The 26,339-nt window shown below is 59.3% G+C and overlaps 2 protein-coding genes across 5 annotated transcripts; one reads left to right on the top strand and one right to left on the bottom strand.

Moving 5' to 3' along the window:
• The first annotated feature begins 756 nt into the window (after positions 1-756).
• On the top strand, positions 757-7,546 carry ZBTB48 (zinc finger and BTB domain containing 48). 4 transcript variants are annotated; one of them, XM_054583234.1, is made up of 11 exons: positions 757-872; positions 1,381-2,073; positions 2,558-2,799; positions 4,307-4,418; positions 5,037-5,129; positions 5,473-5,559; positions 5,740-5,894; positions 6,313-6,449; positions 6,526-6,690; positions 7,058-7,146; positions 7,220-7,546. In XM_054583234.1, the coding sequence occupies exons 2-11, from the start codon at positions 1,384-1,386 to the stop codon at positions 7,514-7,516; spliced, it is 2,067 nt and encodes a 688-aa protein (XP_054439209.1). In that variant the 5' UTR covers positions 757-872; positions 1,381-1,383; the 3' UTR covers positions 7,517-7,546. The 4 variants fall into 4 exon arrangements, with proteins under 4 accessions (XP_054439209.1, XP_054439224.1, XP_054439221.1 ...); XM_054583249.1 differs by having other exon boundaries at positions 783-872; positions 1,377-2,073; XM_054583246.1 differs by having other exon boundaries at positions 815-872; positions 1,377-2,073; positions 5,494-5,559.
• A 1,722-nt stretch (positions 7,547-9,268) lies between these two features.
• KLHL21 (kelch like family member 21) lies at positions 9,269-20,155 on the bottom strand. The gene is made up of 4 exons (XM_054583826.1): positions 19,065-20,155; positions 16,161-16,566; positions 13,190-13,262; positions 9,269-12,281 (listed from the first exon to the last, which is right to left on the bottom strand). Exons 1-4 carry the CDS (start codon positions 20,083-20,085, stop codon positions 11,988-11,990), a joined length of 1,794 nt encoding a protein of 597 aa, XP_054439801.1. The 5' UTR covers positions 20,086-20,155; the 3' UTR covers positions 9,269-11,987.
• Positions 20,156-26,339: the final 6,184 nt, after the last annotated feature.

Here is a 26,339-nt window from a genome sequence, read left to right as displayed (position 1 = left end):
AATATGTCTGCAGCAGCAGCAGAAGAGCTTAAGCCACCCAGAGATGTAAAGTCAAGATCAGAAAGCAAATTGAGGTAGCTAGGGCTCAGCTCAGAGCTGGGTTCCAGGGGCCACGGGCTTTCCTTTTACTACCCCTGCGGGGATGCATCTCCTCTGTCCTCAAGAAAGTCAACTCAGAGAAAACACCGAGCAGGAGTTTGGAAAGGTGGATTTGCTTATTGCAAATGCTGGGGAGAGAGATGCTTATGCCTTTTCTTTGGGGCTGGCTGCTCCCATTCATCATAGCATCATAGCATCATAGCTTCACTGGCATGTGGGCATAGCTACCAGGGTAAGGCCTCCCTAGGGACCTCTCGGCTTATCATTCTTGGCTTGGGAAATGTAAGCACAGAGGAGGGTCCAGTCCAGACTCCCGGCTACTAATAAAGAGGTGATATGTACGTCTTGGTTGCGCTTCCCGACTGGGCGAGGTTGGAGCGCTGCCTCTTCAAGGGTGAAAGCGCGGCCGCGGACAAACCGCAGCCGGAACCTGGGCGGGAGATAAATACGGACCAGGCTCCCAGCTTGGCGTTGCTAGGCAACTCCGGGAGGCGGGTCCGGGTTGGCCCCGCCCCTTTCCCGTTCCATTGGCCATTTCCCTTGTGCCTCGCCCCCAAAACTGTCGCTAGAAGCCCTGCGCCTTCGGGGGGTTCCACCCCGCGTGCGCGCTCTGACGTCATGGAGGACGCGCCCTGACGTTACGTCCGGCGACGGCGACGGCGGGGTCTCCGTACGGTCGCCTGGGCACGTACAGTCCGAGCAGTTGGTCGGTGGGGCCGCGGAGTGGACTCGGTCCGGAACCAGTGGGTCCGGCGCGGGCAGGACCGGCCCGGGTGAGAAGGGCGGGCGAAAGAGGGAAGGGCTACGGCCGCTGTGAGCGCTGACGGAGTTTGACCGCGGCCGCTTTTCGCCCGGCCGCTCGGGACGCGTGGGCGCGGCGTGGACTCCGCTCACCTGTCCGCAGCCGCCGCCCTTTCCTGCCACGCTTCCTCCCTCTTCTGCCAGGTCGATCAGTTCATGCTGATCCTTTGCCTCTCTCCCCAAACTTTGGTTCCTTCCATCAGCTCCCCTTGATGAACCTGTCCTATCTCCCGCCAAGCCATGCCGCCTCCTCCTACTTAGTCCCCTTGAGCCCCTGTCACCCACTCGCTGGCCAGCCCTAATGTGGCCTGCTCACGTGACCCCCGCCCCCAGGGAGGCTTTCAGCCTGTTCCTGTCTCAGCATGCACACTCTGATCTCGATCTGAGCTTTCGCTGTGGTCAACGTGACTAAGTAGAGGCCACCTCCCCTTTCCCTGGGCTGGCCTGCGCATCACTTGTGCCTTCCTTCCCTCCAGACAGACCATGGACGGCTCTTTCATCCAGCACAGTGTGAGGGTTCTGCAGGAGCTCAACAAGCAGCGGGAGAAGGGCCAGTATTGCGATGCCACCCTGGACGTGGGTGGCCTGGTGTTCAAGGCGCACTGGAGTGTCCTTGCCTGCTGCAGCCACTTCTTCCAGAGCCTCTATGGGGATGGCTCCGGGGGCAGCGTGGTCCTCCCTGCTGGCTTCGCCGAGATTTTTGGCCTCTTGTTGGACTTTTTCTACACTGGTCACCTCGCCCTCACATCAGGGAACCGGGATCAGGTGCTCCTGGCAGCCAGGGAGCTCCGAGTGCCAGAGGCTGTGGAGCTGTGCCAGAGCTTCAAGCCCAAAACCCCGGTGGGACAGGCACCCAGTGGCCAGAGTGGGCTGGGGAAGCCTGCCCCCCGGGACGTGAACAGCCACCTCAAGGAGCTGACAGGCATGGAGGGGGAGGAAGCTTCAAGGACTGTGGGTGAAGTGCCCAGAGAGCAGGAGCTCAGGGGCAGTCACAGCCCTCAGAGGCCCCAGCTTGGTCTCCCTGCTCAGATGGAGAGCCCCTCCTTCCTGCGTGGGAAACTCAAGCAGGCCCTGAAGCTTTGTGCCCCAGAGGACAAGGAACCTGAGGATTGCAAAGTACCCCCAAGGCCCTTCGAGGCCGAAGGTGCCCAGCTGCAGGGGAGGAGCAGTGAGGTACTGTGCCCAGGGTGCTGGGAATGGGGAGGTGGGCGGAGGGGGAAGAGACTGACATCTTTCTGGCATGAGCCAGACCCCAAGGTAGAATCTCTGTTGTGTGTGTTTGAAATAGGTCTTCACTAATCACACGAAACGGGCTCTGTCCTGCAGCCTCAGGCTGACTGTTTTGCGCATCTCAGCCGTCGGTGGTTGCCAGCTTCTCCGGGGGGCGGGGGGTGGGGTGGGGTGGAGTGGGTGGGGTCAGGTTTACAGCGTTCCCCAGGGCCCTGAGATCCAGCCACACTTCCAGTTCTCCACAAATCAAGGCACTGCCGTCTGCATGCAGGATTCCAGTGCTGTCTGCCCCGGCAGGGACAGGGACTCGCGTGGGCTGGGCCGGGGGATGGGCCTGGGTGGAGCTGGCTGCCCTGTAGACGCCCCCCCCCCCCAGGCCTTGCTGATTAATTTGCTGACTCCGCCCCTCCTGCTGCCTCTTCTCTAGTGGGAGGTGGTCGTTCAAGTTGAGGATGACAGGGACGGCGACTGCACTTCTGCCACGGAGGCTCTGCTGACCAGGAGGAAACCGAACGCCCTCCGAACGCCCTGTGCAGCCGAGCCAGCCCTGGGCGCAGGTGCCCCGGCAGCCGAGCCCCCTGAGCACAGGAGAGGTGCAGCGGCGCCGGTTGAGTGCCCCACATGTCACAAGAAGTTCCTCAGCAAGTATTATCTAAAAGTGCACAACAGGTAACCATTCTGTTTTTCTATTTGCTTTACCCGTCTGCCATTCCCATGTTGGGGAGGGGGCCTCTCACCCCAATTTTGGGCCATGTAAAGCCAGGGGCCCCCTTCAGGCCCGCAGAGTGCCTGGTGTGGGCACACCCCTGGTCATTGGGGAGTGAGAACCCAGCTGTGGGTCTGGTTCCTTTGCCCTCTTTTTCCCTTTGGGCCTTTGGTCGGAGTGGACTTGTGGACATCTTGTTGATGGGCTCCGCCCACTGTGGACCTTGGCTCCAGGTGGCTCTGGCCGGGGAGTGAGAGGGGCCTGAGGCCCCATGCACAGCCGAGGCCCGGCCTGGGAATTTCTGAGGCCTCACAGTGGGCTTGGGGCCAAGAGGTGCTGCCTGCGTTTCCGGGGGAGTGTTAGCCTCGGGGTGTTGGTGGAGCTGAGAAGACCATTCATTTGTCTAACACCACAGCATCTGATAAGGAAACCAAGTGCCACATGAAGCTACTGTAGCGAAGTAAAAGTACCATGAAATAAATTCAGTCCCTTGGACATACTGGCCACATTGCAAGTGCTCAGCAGGCACACGTCCCCAGCTGCCAAATTGGACCCGAGCGTGTCCGTCGCTCCCCTGGAGGCTGCTGCTCCAGAGTTCCTGCAGGGCCCCCAGGGACAGCAGCTGGGGGACGCGCCTTCCAGCCCTGCCACTCCCGAGCCCCAGACGTGGCTGGCCCGCCATGCACGATGTCTTGCCAAGCTGGGCCACGTGTGTTTTCTCAGTACGACACTGGGAGGCCACAGGCGGCCGACGGGCGTTGGAGCTGGGAGGAACGGAACCTGTTCCCGCTCCCTGCTCTGGGGCAGCTGCAGTCCTTGGGGAAGTCCTCGTGGGGGGGTGCCCTGGGGCGCTCCACACCGGTCACTCCCCAGAGTAAGGTTGTGTTGGGCTGCAGGCTGCTGGGCTGGGGTGGGGATGAGCGAGCGGTGAGATGGGGAGACCTGGGAGTGAGGCCAGGCGGGGGGGCATGCCCGCTGTGCCCTCTCGGGCCCCCGGCCTTTCCTCGGTGCGCATGGGAGGCGCGGGAGGGTTCTGAGCAAAGCAGTGACAGGAGCCTGCTGTTCACGGGTTCCTCTGACTGCTGACGTTTAAAGCTGTCGGGAGGCAGGTGGGGAGTGGACAGGCAGGAGGCTCAGGCAGCGGCTCGGGCTGGCGGGGCTGCACGGGGGGTGGCTGGAGGCGAGGCGGAGCGGTTGGCTCCGGCCAGTTGGAAGGTGGAGTCCACAGAAGTTCCAGGCAGATAGAGTGGTTTCCCCAGTGAGTCTGGACCCAGAGATCATTTTTGCCTTCAAAGAGCTGGGCAGGGCTCCGGGGTGGCCCCCCAGGTCTGGAGCTGGGCTGCCGTCTCCTACCGGCTCACCAGCCATGCGGTGAGCCCCTGGGAGCCAGAGGGGGCACCGCGTGAGGGCGAGGCTGGAAGTGGCTCAGGCCCCACCCCCCCTCCCCGCCCCCGTGGCTTCTCCGGGCAGGAAGCATACTGGCGAGAAGCCCTTCGAGTGCCCCAAATGTGGGAAGTGCTACTTTCGGAAGGAGAACCTCCTGGAGCACGAAGCCCGGAATTGTATGAACCGCTCGGAACAGGTACTTATGGGCTGGCCTAGGTCCTTGCGGGTGGGGGCATGTTAGCCTCTGCGCTTCTGCCATCGGGAGGGTCCCCAGGAGACTTAGGTGGGACGGTAATCTCAAGAGAGCTGCAGAGTCCTTGGACGCCATCAAGTTGATTCCCTGGTGTCACAGGTGGGGACAGAGGTCCCAAGAGTGGAAGGGACAGCCCAGGAGGCATTTTGGGCTTGCCTGCCGGGTGGGCCTGTGGGCTTTGGAGAAGGGGCCCTCGGGATGCGGGGGGTGGGGATTGCTGGGAAAGGCCCCTGGACGCTCCCTTCACCCCGCTGGCTGGCCTGCTGAATGGGGCCGGCCAGACCCCGCCCTTGTAGTCCCGGAGGCCGTGTGCCTGGGGCGGGGGCTGCAGGGAGGGCCGCCAGCCCCTGCCACCAGCCTGCCGGGCCCGCGAAGGGCCTGGTGTGGTGGGTTTGCAACAGTCAGGTCAGGGCAGGCAGGTTACGTGTTGCCCTCTCCCACCCTAGCGGCCCCCTCCTCGGGCAGGCTCCTCCCAGCAGCGAGTGGAAGCCCGGGCAGAGGCCGCCGTCGCGGGCAGAGGCCCCCCCTGATGCCGGCCCCGCTTGCCCCTCACACTGCCAGGTCTTCACGTGCTCTGTGTGTGAGGAGACCTTCCGCCGGAGGATGGAGCTGCGGGTGCACATGGTGTCCCACACGGGGGAGATGCCCTACAAGGTCAGGCTCTGCAGCCCCAGGATGCCTCCCGCTGGCCCTTCACGTGGCATGGTGTCAGGCGCCCCTCCCCTCGCCAGCTTCAAGGAACCCAGCCTTCCCTGCCTGTCCAGCACCCCGCACCTTCAGGCTGGGCCTCGGTCCTTTTGGGGCCTTCGTTCATTTCCGTGGAGGGCAGGCTTGGTGTCCCTGCGGGCATAGCACGTGCGCCTTCCCAGTGCGCCGTTCGCCCGAGTCGGGCCTCCCAGCAACTCAGGCTGGGCCTGGCCCTCTGGTCCCCGCATAGGTGGCGGGGGGCAGGGTTTGGGGGCAGGTTGCCTCAGCTGCCCGGGGGCCTGTTTTCCAGTGCTCCTCCTGCTCCCAGCAGTTCATGCAGAAGAAGGACTTGCAGAGCCACATGATCAAGCTGCACGGCGCCCCTAAGCCCCACGCTGTAAGTGCTAGGCCGAGCTGAGGCCTAGGGCCCGGGGCCCACACGCTCTGGTGCTGGGACTGGAGCTGCTGCAGAAGGGCGGCCGTGCGGTGTCTGCTGTGCGTGGTGTCCAGGGGTGAGTGGGGCTCCAAGGCAGCCCTGCCCTGCCCTCACCCTGGCCCTGCTCCCTCTGCCCTGCAGTGTCCCACCTGTGCCAAGTGCTTCCTGTCCCGAACGGAACTGCAGCTGCACGAGGCTTTCAAGCACCGCGGGGAGAAGCTGTTTGTCTGCGAGGAGTGTGGGCACCGGGCTTCGAGCCGAAATGGCCTGCAGATGCACATCAAGGCCAAGCACAGGTGGGGTTGGCCCGCCTCCCCCCGGGACCTGGCCCTGGGCCGGCTCCAGGCCAGCGAGCGGGCCCAGAAGTAGTTCGTTGGCACTCACCCGGAGCAGAGTTTACCGTGCGCTGAGCGGGGCGTCGGCAGGGGCGTCGGAGCGATGGGCGTTGGCCAGGCAGAGGCTGGGGGAGGGGGTCCAGGCTGAGAGGAGGCTCTCTGCTTCCCAGGGTAGATTCTCGGTCCCGGTGGCTCCGAGCTGGAGTTGGTGTCCCTTTCTGGCAGCTCATCAAAGCCTAGGCCCCGCCCCGGGGCTCAGGCAGGCTTGCCTCAGCCTTGCTGTGTCCTTTGCTCAGGCCAGGAGGGCTCCCAGCTGCAGCAGAGCGAGGGGGACCTCTTCCCTCAGTAACAGCCTCTGCTTGTGTCCCCACCTGGACAGAAACGAGAGGCCTTTTGTCTGTGAGTTCTGCAGCCACGCCTTCACCCAGAAGGCCAACCTCAACATGCACCTGCGCACGCACACGGGCGAGAAGCCTTTTCAGTGCCACCTCTGTGGCAAGACCTTCCGCACCCAAGGTGAGGCAGGCCCGTCACCCCCGACCCTGGCCCAGGGGTGAGGCCCGGGGACTGAGCCCGCGCCTTGTCCCCACAGCCAGCCTGGACAAGCACAACCGCACCCACACCGGCGAGAGGCCCTTCAGCTGTGAGTTCTGCGAGCAGCGCTTCACCGAGAAGGGGCCCCTGCTGCGGCACGTGGCCAGCCGCCACCAGGAGGGCCGGCCCCACTTCTGCCAGATCTGCGGGAAGACCTTCAAAGGTACCCGGGCTTTCCCAGGTCCTCAGCCCTCGGTCTTCCCTCTGAGCCCTGGGCACAGGGGAGGTCTGGGCCACCGACACTTCCTGCCCCCGGGGTTGGAGGGTCTCCACGAGGCAAGGTTGCCTGCAGCTGTGGCCCCCATGTGCTCCTCCTCGGTGGGGCACCCCAGCAATGTCTCCCTTCCCCCTGGGTTGCCTGCTTTGAGTCCAGTGGAGGGGGTGGGGGCTCCCCAGGGTCCTGTGCAGTAGTGACCTTGAGGTGGCACTGTAGTCTCAGGGGGGCCTGAGCAGCAGTGGAAACCCAGAGGAGCCTTGGCTCAGGGCAGGACCCTTCCCAATGTCTCCTGTGGGGCGCTTCCCCCCTGCAGCGGTGGAGCAGCTGCGTGTGCACGTTCGGAGGCACAAGGGCGTGAGGAAGTTCGAGTGCACTGAGTGCGGCTACAAGTTCACCCGGCAGGTAGGCCTGGGGCCACCGCCTCCTGCCCGCTCGGGCCCCTTGCAGCCCAGCCCTGAGTCCCCCTGCTCCCTAGGCCCACCTGCGGAGGCACATGGAGATCCACGACCGCGTGGAGAACTACAACCCGAGGCAGCGAAAGCTCCGGAACCTGGTCATCGAGGATGAGAAGACGGTGGTGGTGGCGCTGCAGCCACCTGCGGAGCTGGAGGTGGGCTCGGCCGAGGTTGTCGTGGAGGCCCTGGCCCAGGGCAGCCTGGGCCCCCGGCTCCCGGCCCAGAGCCTGTGCGCCGAGGAGAGCTTCACAGGCCCGGGCGGCATGGAGCCCTCGCTGCTCATCACAGCTGCTATTCCTGAGGACTGTGACACGTAGCCCTGCGCCCACTGTGCCCACCTCGCCCCAGCCCCCAATAAACTGCGTGGCTCCAGACTGGCTTGTCTCCTTCCCCAGGTGACTCCCAGGTGTGCTGCTTCCCCGCCCCCCTGCCCCACCGAAAGTGTGCCCGGCTGCTCTGAGCTCAGCCACCTCCCTCTCCTTGTTGGAAGCCCTCAGCAGAGCAACACCTGGGCAGATAGTTTTGGGGGCCAAGCCTCTGGCCCGGGAGGCTGTCACCTGTCTCCCAGCCTGCCCTCCATCAGAGTTTTAGGACTGGGAGCGGGGGCCAGATCCCGCAGCGACACTCCTGTTTCCAGGGTGCGTGCTGCCAGTGCGTGGGTGGAATGCAAGGCTGAGCCCCTGGAGTCAGCTTGCACCCCCAATGGCCTCAATGGCTCAAGACCCCCACACCAGTCAGGGTATGGGTGGGCACAGCTGGGGTGGGGGGGTGCCTGAGGAGGGCTGGGCTTGTGTGTCAGCAAGCTCTAGGCCCTGGCTGGCCGCAGGCCCGCAAGTGAGGCCCTTCCCTTGGGAGGGGCTGAGCTTGGGCAGCTCGTCCAGGAGGCCTGGGGCCCAGGCAAGGCCAGGCCTAGAGAGCCAGCAGTTCCCCCGCTTGCGGCAGGAGCGGTGCTCAGGGTGCCGTTTGTCAGGGGTGCTGGAGGCAGGTTGCATCCAAATCCCTCCTGAACTCAGTTTTAGCTCTGGCTGGGGCAAGTCCGAACTGCTGCGTTTCCTCTCTCAATGGAACCAGTGACAGGAGACGCCTCATAGACGGGATCAAATGAGAGCCCGCCGTCCAGTTACCTATCGCTGGACGGCAACCCCCCGGCCCTCCCATGGGCTGGGGGCTGCTCTCAGGACAGCCCCCCGCTAGGACGGCAGCCGGGTGCCAGGGCAAAAGCCCCTGCGGGCCAAACCTGCGGGCCTGGGATCCCGCCCCAACACTCAGTGCTGCGCCTGCCGCAGGCCCCAGCACTCGCTGCACAGACTGACAGCTCACCCCCTAGAAGAGGGTGCTGCTGCTCAGCCCCGAGACTGGACAGTGGAGGTCGTGACCCTGGGAGCCTGCGTCGGGCCAGACTCCAGTCCCATCACAGGCGTCCTGAAACGGCAGCCCCACGCCGTGCTCAGTCCCTCGTGGGTTTCGAGGAAGGACCCCTTTCCTTTTACTACTTGACCGCTGAGCCCAGAGGTAACGAGAGTGCAATGACTGACAGGTTAGGAGCCGCTTTGGAGCTGCGTGGCCAAAGTGTTAAAAAGGAGTCAACTCCCGTCTCAAAAAGCTCCCTCCCTGGCGCAGGCGAGCCGTGCTCCTTGGGTTCCCCTGCCTCCTTTTCTGCAGCGGTGAGCAGCCTTTTTGAGCTTTACCGGCTCCTCCAGATGAAGGTCAACACCCCCACCCCGCCAAATCCCAGGGGCGCCCAGTGCAGAGACAGGATCGGGAGCACAGACACCTGCGGGAGGGGTGGGGTGCCCACAGGTGGGGTCCGGGAGGCTGACCGGCTTTGGAGCAGCAAGTGAGGCTGTGACCCAGGCACCTGTGCTCCTCGCGTCTCGGCCTTGGCTGCTTCGTCTATTTTGTACCCTGTCATGACTCAAGGAAGGGCCAGCCAGGCTGTCCCCAGGGCCATTAGCAGGAGTCCTGGGCATTCCACGCAGCCCCATCCCTGCTGGCACAGACAGCCCCATAAGTTTGGCCTCAACCAAGTCTCTAAGACATAGCAGGATAAAAGCAACGACACCAAGTGTATAGGAAACGTTTTTATTTCAAAAAGTACACATTGAAGGCATCCTAAAACCTGACAGGATTCTGGACACAGGCCTACAGAACAGACAAATAAATACGCAAACCTGCCCACCCTCGGGTTGACCCCTGGGTGCAGGACACCGGAGGGTGTCTGAGTCATAAATACACAGTACGTCGTAGATCAGCATTAAATACTATCACTGAACTCTCATAACTTAATTGTCTTGTAGACACATCAAGGTGTGTGCGTCCAACACACAGACGCAGTCGCACCCCCAGCCGGCCCCACCCTCTGCCCCCAGGTCAGTGTAGACGTCGGCAAGTGGCGGGGCCCCGCAGCCGGGATCTGTGCCTGGGGGTGCCGACCTTTCTGGGGGGCCGCCCCTAGTCCTCCTCCAGTGGGAGGCTGCTGCTTCCCCTTCCCACCCTTAGTCTTTTAAACCAAAGACGGGACCTGGGTGGTGGGGACCCAGAGGAGGCAGCACACCCAGCCCTCTCTCCACGGCAGCCGCCACCCAGGCCACCATGAGGCGGTGGGGTGGTCGGCCCTGCGAGGGCAGTCACAGTGAAGAACCGAGGAAGAACCCAGGATGCTGGTCCCCCGCCATGAGAGCGTCTACAGGGAGGGCCCGGAAAAGGCTGGTTTTGCAAGAAACGAGCATTGGCAGCCCCGTCTCAACCACAAAGCTTCACATAATGCCTCACTGCCCAGGGAAAACTTGACCATGACTGGGCCACAGCCACGCCCGCCTGGACGGAGAGGAGCAGCGCCCCAGCGGCCACAGCGCACGTCCACCCTCCGCAAAATGTCAGTCTCTCGGGTTGGCCAAGGGCTCTCCGTGGAGGCAGCCCTGAGGAAGGGGGCCCGCAGCGCCCGAGTCCAAGGCCTCCACACAACCTTCCCCTGGAGGCCCTGAGATGACCTGTCACACCAGCCACCGCCACCCGGGTGGCAAGTCCCAACACTAACCTAGCAGGGCGGCCTCTGGCACCGAGCTCAGTGCCTGGTGTATGAGCAGGGCTCGATCAATCCCCAGCAGGCTGGCCCTGCCCGCTGTCCCCTGCCACTGACAGGTCACAGGCTGTCCTGCCTGCACGGGAACAGGGAGCAGCCACCCCACAGCACGGGAGGGCCCGCCAGGCAGGCAGCTGGGCCGCAGGCCACGGCCGCCCCAGGAAGTGGAGTGAGGGCTGTGGAGGGGCCAGACCGGACCCGACTCGCCCAGGAGAACACTCAGGCCTGGAGGGCTGAAGGCAGGAGCCCGCGGGAGGGTGCCGACGAGTGACCAGGTGAGTGAGGAGCCCGAGGGGACGGGGAGGGATGGCGGTGAGCAGAGGCCACTCCGGCAGGCTGTCTGGACCCTGTCTAACCTGGAGTGACGACACCACCCACGGGAGGACCCACGCGGGGGCCCTGAAGATCACAAGGCTTCCTCCCCAGAACCATGGCCGCCTGGCCCCTGCTCCTCCTGGTGAGGATGCTTCTCGTCAGTTCACTGGGAAAGGCTGCTCAGGGAGCACTTACTTTCAACTCCTCTAATGAGGAAAATGCAAACACCCCCGCCTCTGGAAGGAAAATGAACTAAAGCAAAGCTATGCTCGGTACCTTGGGGGGACATGGCCACCCAACCCAGGAAACGGCTCCAGGTCCCAGGGGAAAAGACCCCTGCACTGCGGGGCCCCCGGAGCCCCACCCCAGGCCCCCTGCCGAAAGCGCCCGCAGAGGCCCTGCGACGGAGCGCAAATCGCGGCAGACCCCGCTCCCGGCTGCCTCCTTCTTTAAAGCAAAGGCCAAACCGCGTTTCAGACCCTGCAGCTCCCCCACAAGGCCAATCCGCCCAGGGCCTGCTTCAGGAGCGGCGGGGTTCCGGGCCACAGGCTGGCAAGGGCGCCCGCAGCCGCCTGCCTGGCCAGGCCCCGAAGGCAGGCTCCCTGGGCCGCCCAGGCAGGAGCGGCGACCTTGTACTTGCAGGCTTTCGCCCCGTCGCACCCCAACGGACCCGGAGGGGTCCCACAGGGGCAAGAGGAGCATGGAGACGGGCTGGCTGGAGTGGGGTAGGTGGGAGCGGCCAGTGTCTGCCTCAGCCCAGGCCACCGGAGACAGCAGACCCCGGGCACGTCCCTCTGGGCCCCCTGCGTGGCTACCCAGGTCCCATCGTCCTGCGCCCCTGCATCTGAGCTCCCCAGCTGGAGGTCCACCCTGCGAGGGTGCTTTGGTGTGCGACCCCCTTCATCTGGGGAGATGGCTGGCACTGGGCGGAGAACTTGGGACCCTGCTGCAGCCATCGTCGGCCTGGTTCCCAACACCCAGGGTGGCAGGGCCTGCAGGAAGGTCGTTCTGATGCTCGTGGGGGGACCTGTCCCCCTCCACTCATGCCCCAGAAGTGGCCCTCCTCTCCCATGGTGGGAGCAAGTCAGTCGGTGCTGGGAGAGGGGCAACTCTGGGGGAGGAGGGGAGTTTGACCTTTTGCAGCCAGCAGGGAGGCAGCCCTTCCTGGTCGAAGAGAGGGGCGTTCGCAACTGGCCCCGGCTCCAGCAGCTGTGACTTGGGTTCCCAGTGAACAGAACCACCCCGGCATCAGGCCCTGAGGCTCGCTCAGCAGCCCAAGAGTGCCCGTACCACCTGGTGCACCCAACCTGTCCTGGAGCACAAAGGAGGGGGTCGTCGCCCCTTGAGGTGCCGGTCACCTGCACCGAGGCCCTCCCTGGGCCAGGCCGGGGCTAGTGCAGCTCCTGGGGGTTCTGGGGCGGCCGGGGCCGGCCCACGTCCATGTCGCCGGTGCTGCTGTCTAGCTCAAAGCCACGCCCACCTGAGGGCGTCTGCGGCATGAACTGGCGGAAGATGCTGACACTGCCGTGCCAGAAGGTGGGCTCTGGGAGCCGGCCCACCACGCTCCACGCCCGAGTCTCAGGGTCATAGGCCTCCACCACGTCCGACAGTTCAAACGTATTGTCATAACCCCCTGAGACGTACAGCTTCCCTCCGAGGACGGCCAGGCTGCCCCCCACGTGCACCTGTGGGCCAAGAGGGACAGGTGAGTGGTGGCTGGCAGGCCCCTCCATGGCAGGGGCGCCTCAGCACTTCTGGCCGTGGCGTCGGGAGCCCTGGTCCGCACGCTCCCCAGGGCAGGCCGACGCCCTCCCTATGCCCCACCGCTGAACACGGGCCCCACGCCCAGTCCCTATGGCGGCCAGGGGGCGACGGGCAGAGTCTCCCTGTGAGAGCCACCGGCCCCCTAGGACTGGCACCACTGTCTGCCCCACCTTCCAGACGGGAAAGCAGAGCTGTGTGTGGCTGACGGTCACAGAGCTGGGACTTGACCGAAAGCCTGGGCTCCGAGCTGGAAGGCTGGACTATCTCAGATTTGCTATAATGAGTGTGTGCGGCTCATTTGGGAGGAAAAACCTGACATCACATTTCTTAAGTGTAAAGATGCCAAACTGTGATGCTGTGAGTGGGGACATCAGCCATGCAGAGGCAGTGTGAGAGCAGGTTCGTAGATTTTAGAAAGGAAGACAGAAGAGAAAGAGATGCAGGTGGATGTAGGTGGATCCGGGGCTCAGGGATTGCCCATGCGGCCGGGCGCTGCCCTGGCTTCCTGGTTCCAGGACACCCGGGCTCAGCCGCGCTCTCCTCGACAAGCGGGGAGAAGGCGAGCCCTGACCTGGCAGCTGCGGCAGCGGGGGCGCCCTGTTCAGGGCACACAGCAGGCGCTCAATAAATGCATCATTTCCCAGGGCAGCCCCCGGAGACCTCCTGTCTGACCTTGCCCTCCCCACCCCCGTTTGTTGGGCTTGTTCACGCTGCACCAGCCACACTGGGCTGAGCGCTTGTTCTAGGACCACAGCTCGCACACCTCGCCCCAGGGCCTTTGCTCGTGCCCCCCACCCCCCAGCAGCCCGTGTTTCCAGCGCCCACTTACCTGATTCATAGATGGGATCTTGTCCCACTCGTTCTTCGTGGGGTTATACACGTCCACCTCGGCAGAGTCGTCCCTGCGGGGGTGGGGAGACAGAGCTGAGTGCGGAGGGAGGGCTCCCCGGTGTGAAGGACCTGTCATTGGTGCCACCTGACAGCGCAGTGGCCAGTGGGCCCCCATCCCCGATTTTAGGCCCCACACCTACCTCTGGCCTTGCTCTCTGAGCCCAAGGATCACACCCTCAAGGTGCTTAACCCTTTTCCCACCACCCAGACCCCTCGCGGTGGCCACATTGGCTTCGGCGCTGGAACTTACCAGGGTCCTTCCCGCCCATCTCCTCCTTACCCTTCCGACTTGGACTTGGCCACCGCTTCAGGGACAGCCTCCCACAGCCCCCCGCTCTGGGCCAGGCCGCCCCTCCCCCCAGCCCCTTTGCGAGCTCCTATGTGCTCAGGCCGGCCCTCAGCCACTGCCCACACCACTGCCATCAGCCCCACCCGGTTCTCTGCTGTGCCCTCAGCGCCCAGCAGGGTGACCGCGGCTGCAGAGGAAAGGCGCTGCTATGCTCTCCCCCCGGGGCCCACCCTGTCTGCCAGTGTCCCCACCCCTGCAATAAGAGGCTCCAAGGCACAGCCTCAAAAAGCAAAGGTGCTCCCCCAAAACAGAAGCAATGATCACAGACCTGGGGTCAGCAAGAGGCCCAGAGAGTAAATGTTTCGGGCCCTCACGAGCGGGAAGTGCAGCCACAGGCGTCCGCCAACAAACCTGGGGTAAGGGCTGCAGAAACCTGAACCTCACACACTCACACAGCCTAGGAGACAGTACTGTTACTTTGACTTTTTTCCTCAAAATATGTCAAAATGTGAAAGCCATTCTTACTTCGTGGCCCATACGACGATAATCAAGACCGGACCCCAGTGGGCTGTCCGCCCCAAGCAGAGGCAGTACAAGCCGCAGCCAGACGGGCCAGGCTGGACAGAGCTGCCAGCCCCTCCCTCTGCAGACACCAGCCCCCATCCCCGCCCCCACAGGGAGCCACCCTAAATGGGGACCGAGGTGGCCCTGGCTGGTGGAGGAAGGAGCAAGTGGTGGCTTCTCACAGCCCAGGACAGGAGCGGTGACAAGGTGCGGCCTCCGGGGAAGACAGCTTCCCAACAGCAGTTGCCCTGTAGGTGGGGGTCCAGGCAGGGGGTTCTGTGGTTCATCAGGAACCAAAGAGCACGAACTGGGCAGGGTGGCTTGGACACAAGCGCGTCAGACCCACCGGTCACCAGAGGACAAGTGTGTGTGGGGCGGGGGGGGGGGGGGGGGGGGTGGCTGTCTGTCCTGACTGCTGGCTCTCAGCCAGGTGTGGGGGGGGGGGCAGATTTGAGCCTGCCTCCCCTGGCCTCCCGAGCCTAATTAAACCCTTCCTAAGCTAAGGATGGGTGCGGGGGACACCCCGACGCTTCCATGTGGGCCGGTGTAGTAATGACAAGTAGCTGAGACCAGGAGGCACTGGAAGCCAGCCGAGGGGCCGGCACTCTGATAAGCTGTATTTATAGCTGTCTCCACCCCCGTGGAGACATCTACCGGGATCTATGGAGGCGGAACTGGGGGAAGGGTCAGGTGATGTTTTTTACAGGACCAGGGGCTGCCTGACATGCCAGGGCTTTCTGGGAGCAGACACCAGGTTCCTGGCCTATGGTGATGCCTGGCCTATGGCAATGCCGGGCCTTTTGGCCCACTTGCAAGTGATGCCCTGTCTGAACATGCTCACCAAAGTCTGGGAAGGAGTGGGGAGGGAAAGCTAGGGGTGGGGGTGGGGGGGACCGAGCAGCAAAGCACACCCATTTTCTGAGGCTCCCAATTCAAAGTCCCACACTGATAGGGGACAGAGGGGAGCGCCGCCTGTCCCTTCTCCTTCACCCTGGTCCGTACCTTGGGCAGGCTACGGGCCGGGGCGGGAAGCAGCAGGTGGGTGCAGCAGGCGGGGGCTCCTGGCTCCCTGGATGTCCCCGGGCCCAGCAGGAGGCAGCTTTTGGCTGTGACTAGTCAACACACGCGGATGCCCGGTCGCCCACCTCTGCTCTACGCTGCCAGGGCCACAGCCTGCCCGGGAGGCCACGATGCAGTGACACCACCCAGGGACCTGGGCAGATGTCCTCAGCTCAAACCCTGTACCGCCCCTTGAAGCCCAAGGCTGGAAGCCCCCTACCCCTACCCAGAGGCCTGTTCTGCCATCCTTGAGACAGGGACGATGGTCATGGAGATCAACAATGCAAACGCCCAGGAGGCAGGCAGCACAGTGCTCCCCACATCCAGGGCCCCAACGTGCACCGGCTACTGCCGTCACCCCCACAGGTGGCTCCGGGGTCTGCTCCCCACCAGCCCACGCCCCCCCGCCCCAGCCCAGAGTGGGGGCGGGATTCTTGGACAGCAGCACCCATTCATCAAGAGCCATGGGACCTCCGGGTACCAGGCCAGGCGGGGAGGGAATGGATACACAAGCGCTGCTTTAAACAGAGAGGTGCCCCCCGCCCCTGCCTGAGTGTGGTGGACACTCTGCGAGGTGAGCAAAGGGTCCCTCTGACAAAGCCACATCTCCCCCGAAGACTCAAGTGCCCAAAAAGGTCTCCTCCAGTCTTTTCAAGGTTCAGAACCCCTCTGAGAGGACCAGGTCCTGTTCAACAACAAAGGCCACATGCAAACAGCGCTCCAGGCGGGAGTCCAGCCAAAGGGACGCATTGTATTTAGCACCTAGGATGGTTCTGAGAAAGGACCCAACTTCACCACCGTTGGGGTCCCTTCATTAAGAAAACCTAGACACTCACAGAAACCGCTCTGAGAACCAGCAGAAGGGAGGCCGCAGGTCAGAAACACACAGCCGGGCCTCAGGCCCCTCGTCCGTGTGAAGGGGAGACCAGGGGCGTGCGCTGAGCACGGGGGGCCTGGGCAGAAAGGTCACGCGGCGGCCTTGGCTCCAGAGACTCACCTGATGAAATACATGAGTCCGTTCAGAGTCACTGTTTTGGGGGCAAAGGACCAGGGCGGGAGCTGGCCGCAGTCCACCAGCGACCACAGATCCGTGTCTGGGTGGTAGCACTGCATCACCATTGTCTCCTTGCCGGCCAGGGAGCCGATGGCGTAGAGCCGGCCGCGGCAGGCGGTGGTGGAGCAGTTGTCCATGGGGTAGGTCATGGGTTGCAGGGCCTCCCAGGAGTCGGTGGTGTGGTCGTAGCGCTCCGTGCTGTCCGCAGCCACCACATACAGCAGCCCGTCCAGCACAGAGGAGCTGTGGTACTCGCGGGCCTTCAGCATGGGCGCCACCTCTGTCCACTCGTTCACGCTCGAGTTGTACCTCCACACGCAGTCGTACAGCCTGGAGCCATCGGACCCACCTGCCGGGACACGCACGGCCCAGCAGACACGTCAGTCCACGCTGGCTTGGGATGAGTCACCCGCCCACGCCTTCCCCGAACTTCCAAGAGGACACCTCCAGGGGAGGGATGGACCTCCCTGGGCTTGGACGGAAACACGCGTCCCCTCTCACCGACACCCAGGCCTGGGGCTCCGAGCTGGGGCTAAGGCAATGCAGACGCTAAACACTGCTCCCCGCCCACGGGGACAGCCAAGCGTCAGGCCATAAAAACACTGGCACATCAGTCCAGGCTTGGTGGGTTGGAGCGTCGCCCCACTAACCAAATGGTTGTGAGTTTGATTCCCAGTCTACGTGCGTGCCAGAGGCAATGGATTTGTGTTTCTCTCACGTCAATGTTTCTCTCCTTCCCTTCCCCTCTCTCTAAAATCAGTGAGCATTACCAAGAGTAAGGATAAAAATAAATCGCCTGATCTCTGCAGGCCAGGCAAAGGCCCTGGGGCCGCAATTCTAAGTAAACAGCAACCTTGGCCTGGACCCCACAATCTCCATCAGGCGCCTGAACCAGACCAGGACCTCAGGCCCCAGAGTCAGTTTTCCTGGGCGCACCAAGCGTGTGAGTGGGATGCACAGGGGCTTGTTCACCAAATCCCAGGCCTCCTGGCCATGACACCGCCCCCCCGCCCCCGCAAGGCTGTGCCCGGAGCAGCTGGGAAGAAATCTACTTTGCATTGCAACAAGAGACCCCACACAGACAGTGACGCCCCGAATGGACTTCCGGGCTCTGCTGCCTGATTTAGGTGCAGGTGAGCAACATGTCTTTTTGGGAAAAACTCATCAGGTTGTACAAATATAGTGTGGAGCGAAAGTAGTAGTCCACTTAGGAGTACAATAAGGAATAAATAATAATACAAGAATAGAACTGTTTTGTGTATTCGTAACTCTAAACCTACTTTGGCCCACCCCTGTATACGTATACTCTTCTATCTATATTTCAAAAAAAAAAAGGTCAAAGCCCAACAGCACTGACTGCAAATGTGAATTGAACCCATCCACCCAGGAGTCCAAACTCCCACATGGGAAGGGACCCCAGGACCCCAGGGGTGCATTCCCCACCCCGAGGGTGGCGCCGCCCGCAAAGCAGACAGGACATTCTATCCGGCGCCCGGCCCTGAGCTTTTTAAAGGGAGGACACAGGCTGAGTGAAGTCCGCCGTGCAGGCCTTCTTCCTTCTACGGGAGCACCGTGTCCGAGGCAGCTGAGGCCGCTCTCTCCCCAGCAACATTCCCCACAGGCAGCTGTTTGGACCAACCCAGCCACCTGTCTAAACCCATTAGCGGCTCCGCTGAGACATTTATGGAAGCGTGTGCAAAGCTGGGGCCAGTAGGACCAGTTTGGGAAGGGAATTCCCTGGCCAGACTTGGGGGCAGGGGCATGGCTCCCCTACAACACAGGGTTAACCTCAGAGTGCAAAGGGGCTGGTCTGGGAGATGCCAGCAGAGGCTGGACCTGGAGCTGTAGGCCCAGGAAGCTGTGGCCACAGAGTGGAACATGTCCCTACGCCAGGATGACTCCCTCTGTCAGCGCTGAGTCCCTTGGGAACCCGGGAGCAGGTCTCAGACCTGGCTGTCTCCGGGATGCGCCAGGCAGGGCCCAGCCCCAAGGTGCCCTGCCTGGGACAGCCCTCCCAAGGGGGCCAGCGCACACTTGGCCAGCGCCTTTCCTTATACAGCCGCCACAGGGACCGCCCTCCTCACCCCACCAAGGCAGGCAGCCTCCTGTTTGCGCCCAGACTTATCCTTAATCAAAAATGTGGGAGAAGCCCAGAACTGGGGCGGGCTGGGGCCCGCCCAGCATGACTCGGCAGTGTTTTGGGGTTTGAGCCAAGTAACTGGAAGAAAACCTCTTAGCATGTGACTGTGTTTACAGTCGCCGGGCAAGGAGCAGCCTAAACACCATGTGACTCACAGCTCACTTCCCAAGTGCAAACCCAAGGGAACCTGGTCACCGGTGACAAAATGTGAGCATCTGGAGACTCGAGTGGCTCAGCTGGGAGAAATCCCTGGGAAGGGAGAACGGATGTATCACAGGGCGCAAGCCCCAAGCATGTCGCTGGATCCCACACGCATAAAAAGAAAGCACCCATTGTGCAGGGTGAATGCCCCAGGATCTTCCAACCAAAGGGCGGGGGGGAGTGGCGCCTCCCTGAAGAGTGGGCTACCCAGGTATGCCCCGCAGCGCGGGAAAGAAACCCACAGGCAGCTGTTTGTCCCCACTCACACCAGAGGCTCTTCTTCTAGGTCCAAAGTATCGACTCTATAGAACCGTACCCACTAACCAGCTTGAGGGGAAGTGACCGTTTGTACTCAGGTGCGGTCCCGGACTCCAGGTTCTGTGGGTTTCTTGGTAAGGGAGACATGCTCCCTCCGTCAGGGGCGCAGGAAGCCAACCCCAGAGACCCCTCCCTGGGAGTGGGGGTGCGGTCGGCCGGCCTAGGGTCCTCCCGACCAGTCCACTCACCCGTCACGTAGATGTCGTTGCCAAGCGCTACGATGCTGTAGCCTCCGCCCAGGTGGTCAGGGAACTCGGCCAGGTACCGCCACTGGCCCGTCTGTGGGTTGTAGCAGTCGACGGTGACCAACTCGTCGCAGTCCTGGTCGCAGCCTCCCACGAGAACGAGGATCTCAGCGAGGCCGGTGGAAGGGCGTGGGCGCATGCGGGGGCAGGGCCCGCGGTCGTGGCGGTCGTAGCGCGCCGCCTGAAAGTCGCGCGCCTCGCGCAAGAGGCGCAGACAGGGAGGGCAGCGCGCCACCAGCGGCTCAGCCTCGACGTGCGCCAGCAGATAGAAGCGGCGCACGAAGGGGAGACGCACGGCCTCGAGCAGCTGCGGCCAGTGTACTGCGCGGCGCGGCGGGTCGGCGCGCACCCAGCGCAGCGCCAGCTGGTAAGCGGCCTCCTCCTTGGGCACGCACAACCCGTCGTCGCGCAGGTAGCGCAGCAGGCGCGCCAGCGGCAGCCGCTCCAGCTGCTCGGCGCCCAACTCGCCCACGTGGCGCAGAATGAAGCGCTGCGCCGCGTTCGCCAGCCCCGCGCAGCTGAAGGCCTCGGCGAAGTCCTGCATGTCCAGGCAGTTGGCCAGGTCTAGCTGCTGCTGCAGAAAGGCGCCGCACGCCTCCTTCACCGCCGGGAACTGTAGCAGGTCGGCGGCGCGCAGAAGCGGCTCGGCGTTGTCGCCGCTCACGGCCACGCGGCCAGTGTAGCTGAAGTCCAGCAGTAGCTGCAGCATGTCTGGCGGCACGCCATGCAGGCGCACCCGCTCGGCGCGGCTCTCGCGCAGCTGCCCGGCGAACATGGCGCGGAAGTAGGGGCTGGCGGCCGCCAGCACAGCTCGGTGCGCCGGGAAGTCGCGCCCGCCCGCCGCCTCCAGGGTCACGTCCAGGAACTTGCGCTCGGCGCGGAGCTGGCTCAGGCCGCGCAGCAAGCTCAGCGCGTGCGCAGGGTCTGAGAAGGGCAGCACAGCCAGGGGCGCCGGTCGCTCCATGGCGCCTTCGCTGCGGAGCGCGGGGTAGGGAAATGTACGACCGAGTGAGGCCGCGGCCGGGGCCAGCGGGAGAGACGCGGCGCGCCCGGAGCAGCCGCTATAAATACGGCCAAGCGCTGCGGCCTCTCGGAGGCCGGGAGGGCGGGGCGCCGCCGGTACCGCCCACTTAACCCCTCCAGGCCCGGCGCCGCCTCCCGGTGGAGCGCGCCAGTCCGTCTCCCATCGTGCGTCCACCCCCGTGCTCCCGGCTGAGTCACTGCCGCCCGCGCCCGCTCCTTCTCGCCGTCCTTCCGGGGCTTCCTGCGGCCTCCCGCAGATTCCCGGGCTGGGACGCCGGGTGACAAGTGTTCTCTGGAGGGGCGGCCCTACCGCGCGCCTGGATCGGAGACCTTCGGGGCCTGCCCGCCAGCCACCCGGGCCCAGCTCCTGAACAAAACGCGGTGGGGGCGAGCGCGGCGCCCGCAACCGTAGTCACCCCTTTCGCGCCAGATTTCCTAACTGCGTACGTCCCTCCGCCCCCCACCAGCCTCGGGGGCTGCTCGGTACATTGGCTTTTGTATTTTAATTTTGATTTTTTAAGATTTTGATAAGGGTTGCTAATTAACCGTAACACTGGCAAATTTTCAAACAACAGGATCTTTACAATTCAGGACCAATGTATGAGCACGTACAAGGTTTTTAGGTGACTTTTTTTTTTCTTGGCTCGTTTATAAGCGATAGGGGCCAGGGGCCAGGAATCCGCTCCTCTGTGTTCCTGCAGGCGTTTCAAACTTGACTAACTCGGTCTTTAACTTCCGTCAGTATCCAAGGCGCAGTTTCAGTTTCCGATGCATAGACTCTTTCAGGCTCCCGAGCTGCCCTCCAAAGCGGGCAGGCCTGCTCTGGGTTCGGTCACACTGGTCACCAGAGCCTCTCTGCCTTCTGTCCTGGCGATGGACGTGGGAAAGACAGAAAACGGAGGGTAGGAGGAATTCCTAAGAATATACTCTTAAGCTGGACAGAAAGCTAAGCACCAGGAAACAATTCCGGGGGCGGGTGGAGGGGGGAGCAGTTTTCCGTATTCTTAGAGGGGACGCTAGGGTCCCAGGGACATTCAGCTCAAGGTCAGACAAGGAACTGCTTTAAAAACCAGAGAATGTGGCCGTTCAGAAGTGTCCCAGTCTCTTGTGGGGTGCCAGAAAGAGAAATCTGTTTAAGAAAGGACTCTGTCTTATTTTGGCTCCAAAGGACACAATACCAGGCAGGACTGCATTTTCAACATAAGCATATGAAAAAACACCCTCACTTGGAAGCCATTTTTTCCCCTTTAATTTTAGCTTTGTTGAGTTTTAGAAAAGACCCCTATTTAGGCTCCAGCCCTCTTGCTTTGCAGATGAAATCCTCTTTTGTTTTTGTTGCTGTTTAAGAGCTTCCCACCCCCACGCCCCGTGGGCTCGGCAGGCGTTCCTGATGAACCCTCGGGGCCCGGAGTGCCCAGCCTAGGTCCGCACTGGGGAGCCAGCTCCAGCCGAGCCGGCGCGGCCTTTGCAGGAGACATCTTGTTTTCATTGCATATCTGAGATGAGAACTGGAGGCTTTCTCCTCTCCTGCATCTCCCATCAGCCCGCCTGCCATGAGAGTGTATCTGGTCTGAATTTCGGCGTGGGGAGCACAGGCCTGAGAAAGAAACCAGTCAGGTACCAGGCGGGCTGCCTGTTGCCCATAGATGGACTGTTCACACAGCTCTTTGCAGCGGCGGCAGCATTCCTGGGCCCAGGAGCCTAGCCAATAGCTCAGTTGCACAGGCTTTGTGACAAGAAAAGTCTGAGCAGCCAGGAAGTGGGATGTTTGCAGGGAAAAGTGCTAGTCCCTCGCATCAGAACTCACCCCTTACATTCGGAAGTCTTCCGGAAGTCAACACTGTTTCGATGGTTAAGAACTAATTCCAGTTTTGTGTATTCCTAACGAGGGCTTATTTCAGCAAATCATGTTTGAATCTTCCTGGGAGGCCATGAAGAATAATGTAGATTATTATAGAAATGGAAAGATGTTCATGCTGTGGTATCGAGTGAAAACTCTCATCACGCATAATATGACCCAATGAATGTGTTCATGTGCGTACAGGAAAATTGTGGCGGTAACATTTCCTCGTGGTGTTCAGGCTTGCTTCTGCTCGCCTGCATTTTCTCTGAATGTACTAACACATATGGACTGTGTTTTAAGCAAATAATACAAGTTCAAAATAAAATTTAAAAATTCAGTTATTGGGGAAAAAAACCCCATTATTACTATCTGGGACCTAAGAGGCAAGCATTTGAAACCATGTGTGTTTAAGTCAAAAAATGAGCGTGGTTAGAAAAGAAAGAACAGATTTAGATCTGTCAGCTGTTTGGAACTGTGAATAACCTCCGAGCCCCAGCATGCTATTGAGGGTTTTTTTTTTTTTTTATCAGGCTCCTGAGTTCAAAATGGGAATGTGAGAAATCCATTCACTGCATGAGGACAGTGTCACAGGTACAAAACTGTATTAATTACCTGGCCTTAAACTTCTCGGATACCACCCAGCACTCTGGCCTGCAGGAAACACTAGTTTTTGGTGAGGAAGATGTAAACTCTCGCCAAACAAGCAATAGTTTTGTTTTTTGCAGTTTTATTGAAAAATAATGGACACAAACAGTAGTTGGTGGGAAAATGTATTTAAAGGTTACATTTCAGCCATTTAAGTTTTAAAATCTTTTCTAAAATGATGAAAATCGTATCTGCGTGACTTCCTTATGATGGTGTAATTTAACAAAGAAATGGTACTATTTAAAAAATTCAAACCTTGATTTTGATATTTAAATGCTGTTAGGCAGATAAGACAAGAGGTGACTGAAGTAATTTTAAAAGCTGCTATCTTTTTTTTTCTTTCCCTTTGAGAACACTTGGGACCACATACTTTAGCATTTAGTCAAAAAGAGATTGTGCCTTTTTTTCCTGTTAGACACGATTTTTCTAATTCTGGGCTGCCTAAGGTGTGAATTGTAATGCACCTATTGTGTATAAGCTTTTTTCTTTAAGGAATGTTATTATAATGCACTGGTGGAGAGAGAATGCTGTATGTAAATGAGGTAGAGTAAGGAGCAGTATTTAAAGTGTTTGGCGCAAGGTGTTGCTATGAATCCTTACGGTTTTCCTGTGGGAACCATGACACAGGGAACACATTCCATTCTTCTAGGCACAGGTTACTTTCCTCACTACAGGCAATGTTGGAAGTACGTCATTTAGAAATTATTTATTAATAAATTACCCACACATATAATACAGTAGTCAAGGTACTAAAAGTTGAAATTATATTTTGAGTTTTCATTTTTTTCCCCTTCTGACTAAAATGGGAGCGAGAAGGACAGAAAACTAAGGGTAGGAAAAACCCGTACAAATGTACTGAACAAAAGGTTGAAACACTAGGAAGTCATTTCGGAAAAAAAATAAACTCTTGCTTATGTTCGCACCCACACTCAAGCACAGAATTAAAGTGGGAGGCAAAAACCTTCCTGAATGTTCCCCCACGAATGCAGCGACGCCAGTGAGATTGAGGAAGGTGAAGCTATATTTGGTAACCCAATTAAAATAACTACATTCTCAAGTTACTTACTGGGAAACCATGGTATTCTTAGTATTTTTAAACTTGTCACAACCTGTGCTAATGTTGGCTTTTTTTCTTCCTCTTTCCTAAGTAACTGTAATCATTATAAATCATCTGAGAATTAGCATTCAGCAGCAGGTATAATTTATTTTTTAGAGCAGAAAACAAGAAATCATAAATTCCAGTAACCTGGCTGCTGTGGGTAATGTCTTGCATTAATCATGAAGTTCTAAATGTGCTCTCCGGAGCCCAGAGCACGGCAGCACACCTGCGAAAGAAACAGCGTATGGAAGACACCTAAGCCTATCCTACGAGGAAACCAGCTTCGTTACCCCGCAGCTACACATTGCGATTGAGTCTGAGTCAAGCACTGGTGTGATAGTCCTTTTCTGAGTCTAGGGAATGGATGGTTAAGTATTAATTCTACACTTCCTCCAAAGGGCGAAATTTCTAAGGGAAATCAAAGGAAGGAGAGATAAAGAAGGTCCTTTTCCGTGAAGTTTTCTATTTCACTAGAGCAGCGATTTCCAGGTGATACGCAGCAAGAATTTTTAAAACATGTGACACCTGACTATTTAGCCGGGGCACTGACCTGTTTTCCCTTAGATTGTTGAATAAAAAAATGACAGCAGCCAGAACAGCCATAGCTGCCCAGTGTGAATGAACCAAAGTTATACTTTTTTTCTTTTTGCAGATCGGAAAAAAATTTTGGTTTGGTGTGCCACAGAGTTTTAGTGCTTAGTTTGTGTGAGATGAAAAAGGTTGCCCCTACACGCCCAGGTTGAGGGTCCGATCCCGGGTCAGAGCACATACAAGGACCAACCAATGAATGCGTAAGTCAGTCGATGAAAAAGGCTGAGAACCCCTGCTCTAGAGTGCCAGGCAGGTAGTCCTGGTCGCATCTGGGCACTACGAGCCACAGTTTACTAAGAACTTCAAAAATACCTATTAGCCCTGGCGGGTGGCTCAGGCGGTTGGAGTGTTGTCCGGATGTGCCAGGGTTGCGGGTTCCAGCTCCGGTCGGGCACGTACAGGGATCAACCAGTGAGTGCATCGACAAGCGGGGCAAAGGATGAGTGTTGCTCTCTCAAATCAGTAAATAAAGGGAAATCTACCGGATACCTACGGAGCAAGAGGGGTCCCTTGGACACAATCCGAGTTTGGGATCCTGACTTCTAGGCTGTTATGCCTATCATCTGCTCTATTATTATTACGAACAAGTTCATTATTTCAGGATTTTTTTTTTTTTTGTAATTTTGTAACATTGATTTTAGAGACAGCGTGATGGGGATGGGGAGAGGTGTTTGTCATTCCACTTATTTATGCATTCATTGGTTGATCCTTGTATGTGCTCTGACCAGGGATCGAACCCTCAACCTGGGCGTGTAGGGGCAACACTCTAACCAACTGAGCTACCAGGCTGGGGCCAGTACTTTGGTTTCTTAAGGGCGGGTGGGTGTTAGTGTGTATATTGTGAAAAATCATACCATAGGGAATAATGATGATCAGTTAAAAAATTTCATTTTCCTTCGGATTCCACCTCTGATAATTTTCTTTGATATTTATACTTTTAAACTACCAACAGGATAACATTCTTCTGGTGCCTTTCTCACTCAGGGAGACCAAGTCACCCCTCCTGGCCCTGGCCCTGGGCAACACTGGCTGCACTGACGGCACCTGCCCAGGCCGCAGGGGCCAGAGAACATTCAAATTTGGCTAAATCACCAGAGTACGACAACTCTAAGAAGTTGCTAATGATGTTTCCACAGACCGGGTCCAATGTCTATTTTTACCTTCCTGGCTCCCGAAAGCACCTCAGTCTGTTATCACATCTGGGGAGTCTTCCAGTCCGCGAAGATATTGCTGAAGTGACATTAAAAAATAACAGCAGTAAGCTACCATTTATTGAGGCCCATCCGGCGCGACAGCTCTTTGCAGCTCAGGACACTGCGGCTCAGAAAAGTGCAGGGGTCCAGCTCCCAGGATGCCCCTTTTTTAATTACAAAATCTTTTATTACCGAATCATAAGCATGTAAATCTGTAACAGAACAGTATCATGCTCAAGCACACCATTGGACATTGTGGGTGAAATGTTGAAATTAAAATGATAAGTTATTACACCCGTAGTATCAGCCTGCCAACCACCAATCTACCGAAGAGGCATCACTTCTGCCCAACCTTGTCTTTGCAAGAGAAACCCAGTCGCTGAGCCGCCGGAGGAGCAGTGGCTAACCAGGGCAGCACCCCCCACCGCCCCGCCCAGACGCAATCTTATCTTTCAGGGGTTCTCAGCACGCTTCGATTCGGTGTACCGAAGAGTTTGTTTTCTCATTTAAATTCAAAATGTTATGTTATTCCTCTTCAACAGTTTTTGTCTTCGGAGTACAGAGAATATGCTATTTTGTCATCTGCAGTTTTTGCATGTAGGTTTTTCTTTCCAAAGTGTTAAAGAATGTCAGGCCTCCTCTTGATGGTTCGACCAAAGCGGTTAATTTTCAACTAGGTGTTCACAATCAATCCACCTTCAACATAAAATTGTAAAATACGCTGCAGAGCAGCACTTAAAACACTGCAAACTCCTCAATTAAATATCAATACACAAAATCAATGGCAATTCCCAATACCTCGATCACTCTCTGGCCTCACTGTT

This window comes from Pteronotus mesoamericanus, unplaced genomic scaffold, assembly GCF_021234165.1.
Source record: "Pteronotus mesoamericanus isolate MK-2021 breed Mesoamerican mustached bat unplaced genomic scaffold, CSHL_Meso_final contig_1193, whole genome shotgun sequence".
Classification (NCBI taxonomy): Eukaryota; Metazoa; Chordata; class Mammalia; order Chiroptera; family Mormoopidae; genus Pteronotus; species Pteronotus mesoamericanus.
The sequence above is the reverse complement of the archived record's forward strand: the minus strand, read 5'-3'. Positions and strand labels throughout refer to the sequence as shown.

What these genes read in the sequence shown, in the direction of transcription:
- ZBTB48 (XM_054583234.1), top strand. Translation starts at nt 1,384, where the DNA reads ATGGACGGCTCTTTCATCCAGCACAGTGTGAGGGTTCTGCAGGAGCTC. An exon ending in TATCTAAAAGTGCACAACAG is followed by an intron (nt 2,800 to 4,306) that starts GTAACCATTCTG and finishes TTCTCCGGGCAG; the next exon opens with GAAGCATACTGGCGAGAAGC. An exon ending in GCGCCCCTAAGCCCCACGCT is followed by an intron (nt 5,560 to 5,739) that starts GTAAGTGCTAGG and finishes TCTGCCCTGCAG; the next exon opens with TGTCCCACCTGTGCCAAGTG.
- KLHL21 (XM_054583826.1), bottom strand. Translation starts at nt 20,085, where the DNA reads ATGGAGCGACCGGCGCCCCTGGCTGTGCTGCCCTTCTCAGACCCTGCG. An exon ending in CAACGACATCTACGTGACGG is followed by an intron (nt 16,567 to 19,064) that starts GTGAGTGGACTG and finishes GTGTCCCGGCAG; the next exon opens with GTGGGTCCGATGGCTCCAGG. An exon ending in GGACTCATGTATTTCATCAG is followed by an intron (nt 13,263 to 16,160) that starts GTGAGTCTCTGG and finishes CCACCCCCGCAG; the next exon opens with GGACGACTCTGCCGAGGTGG.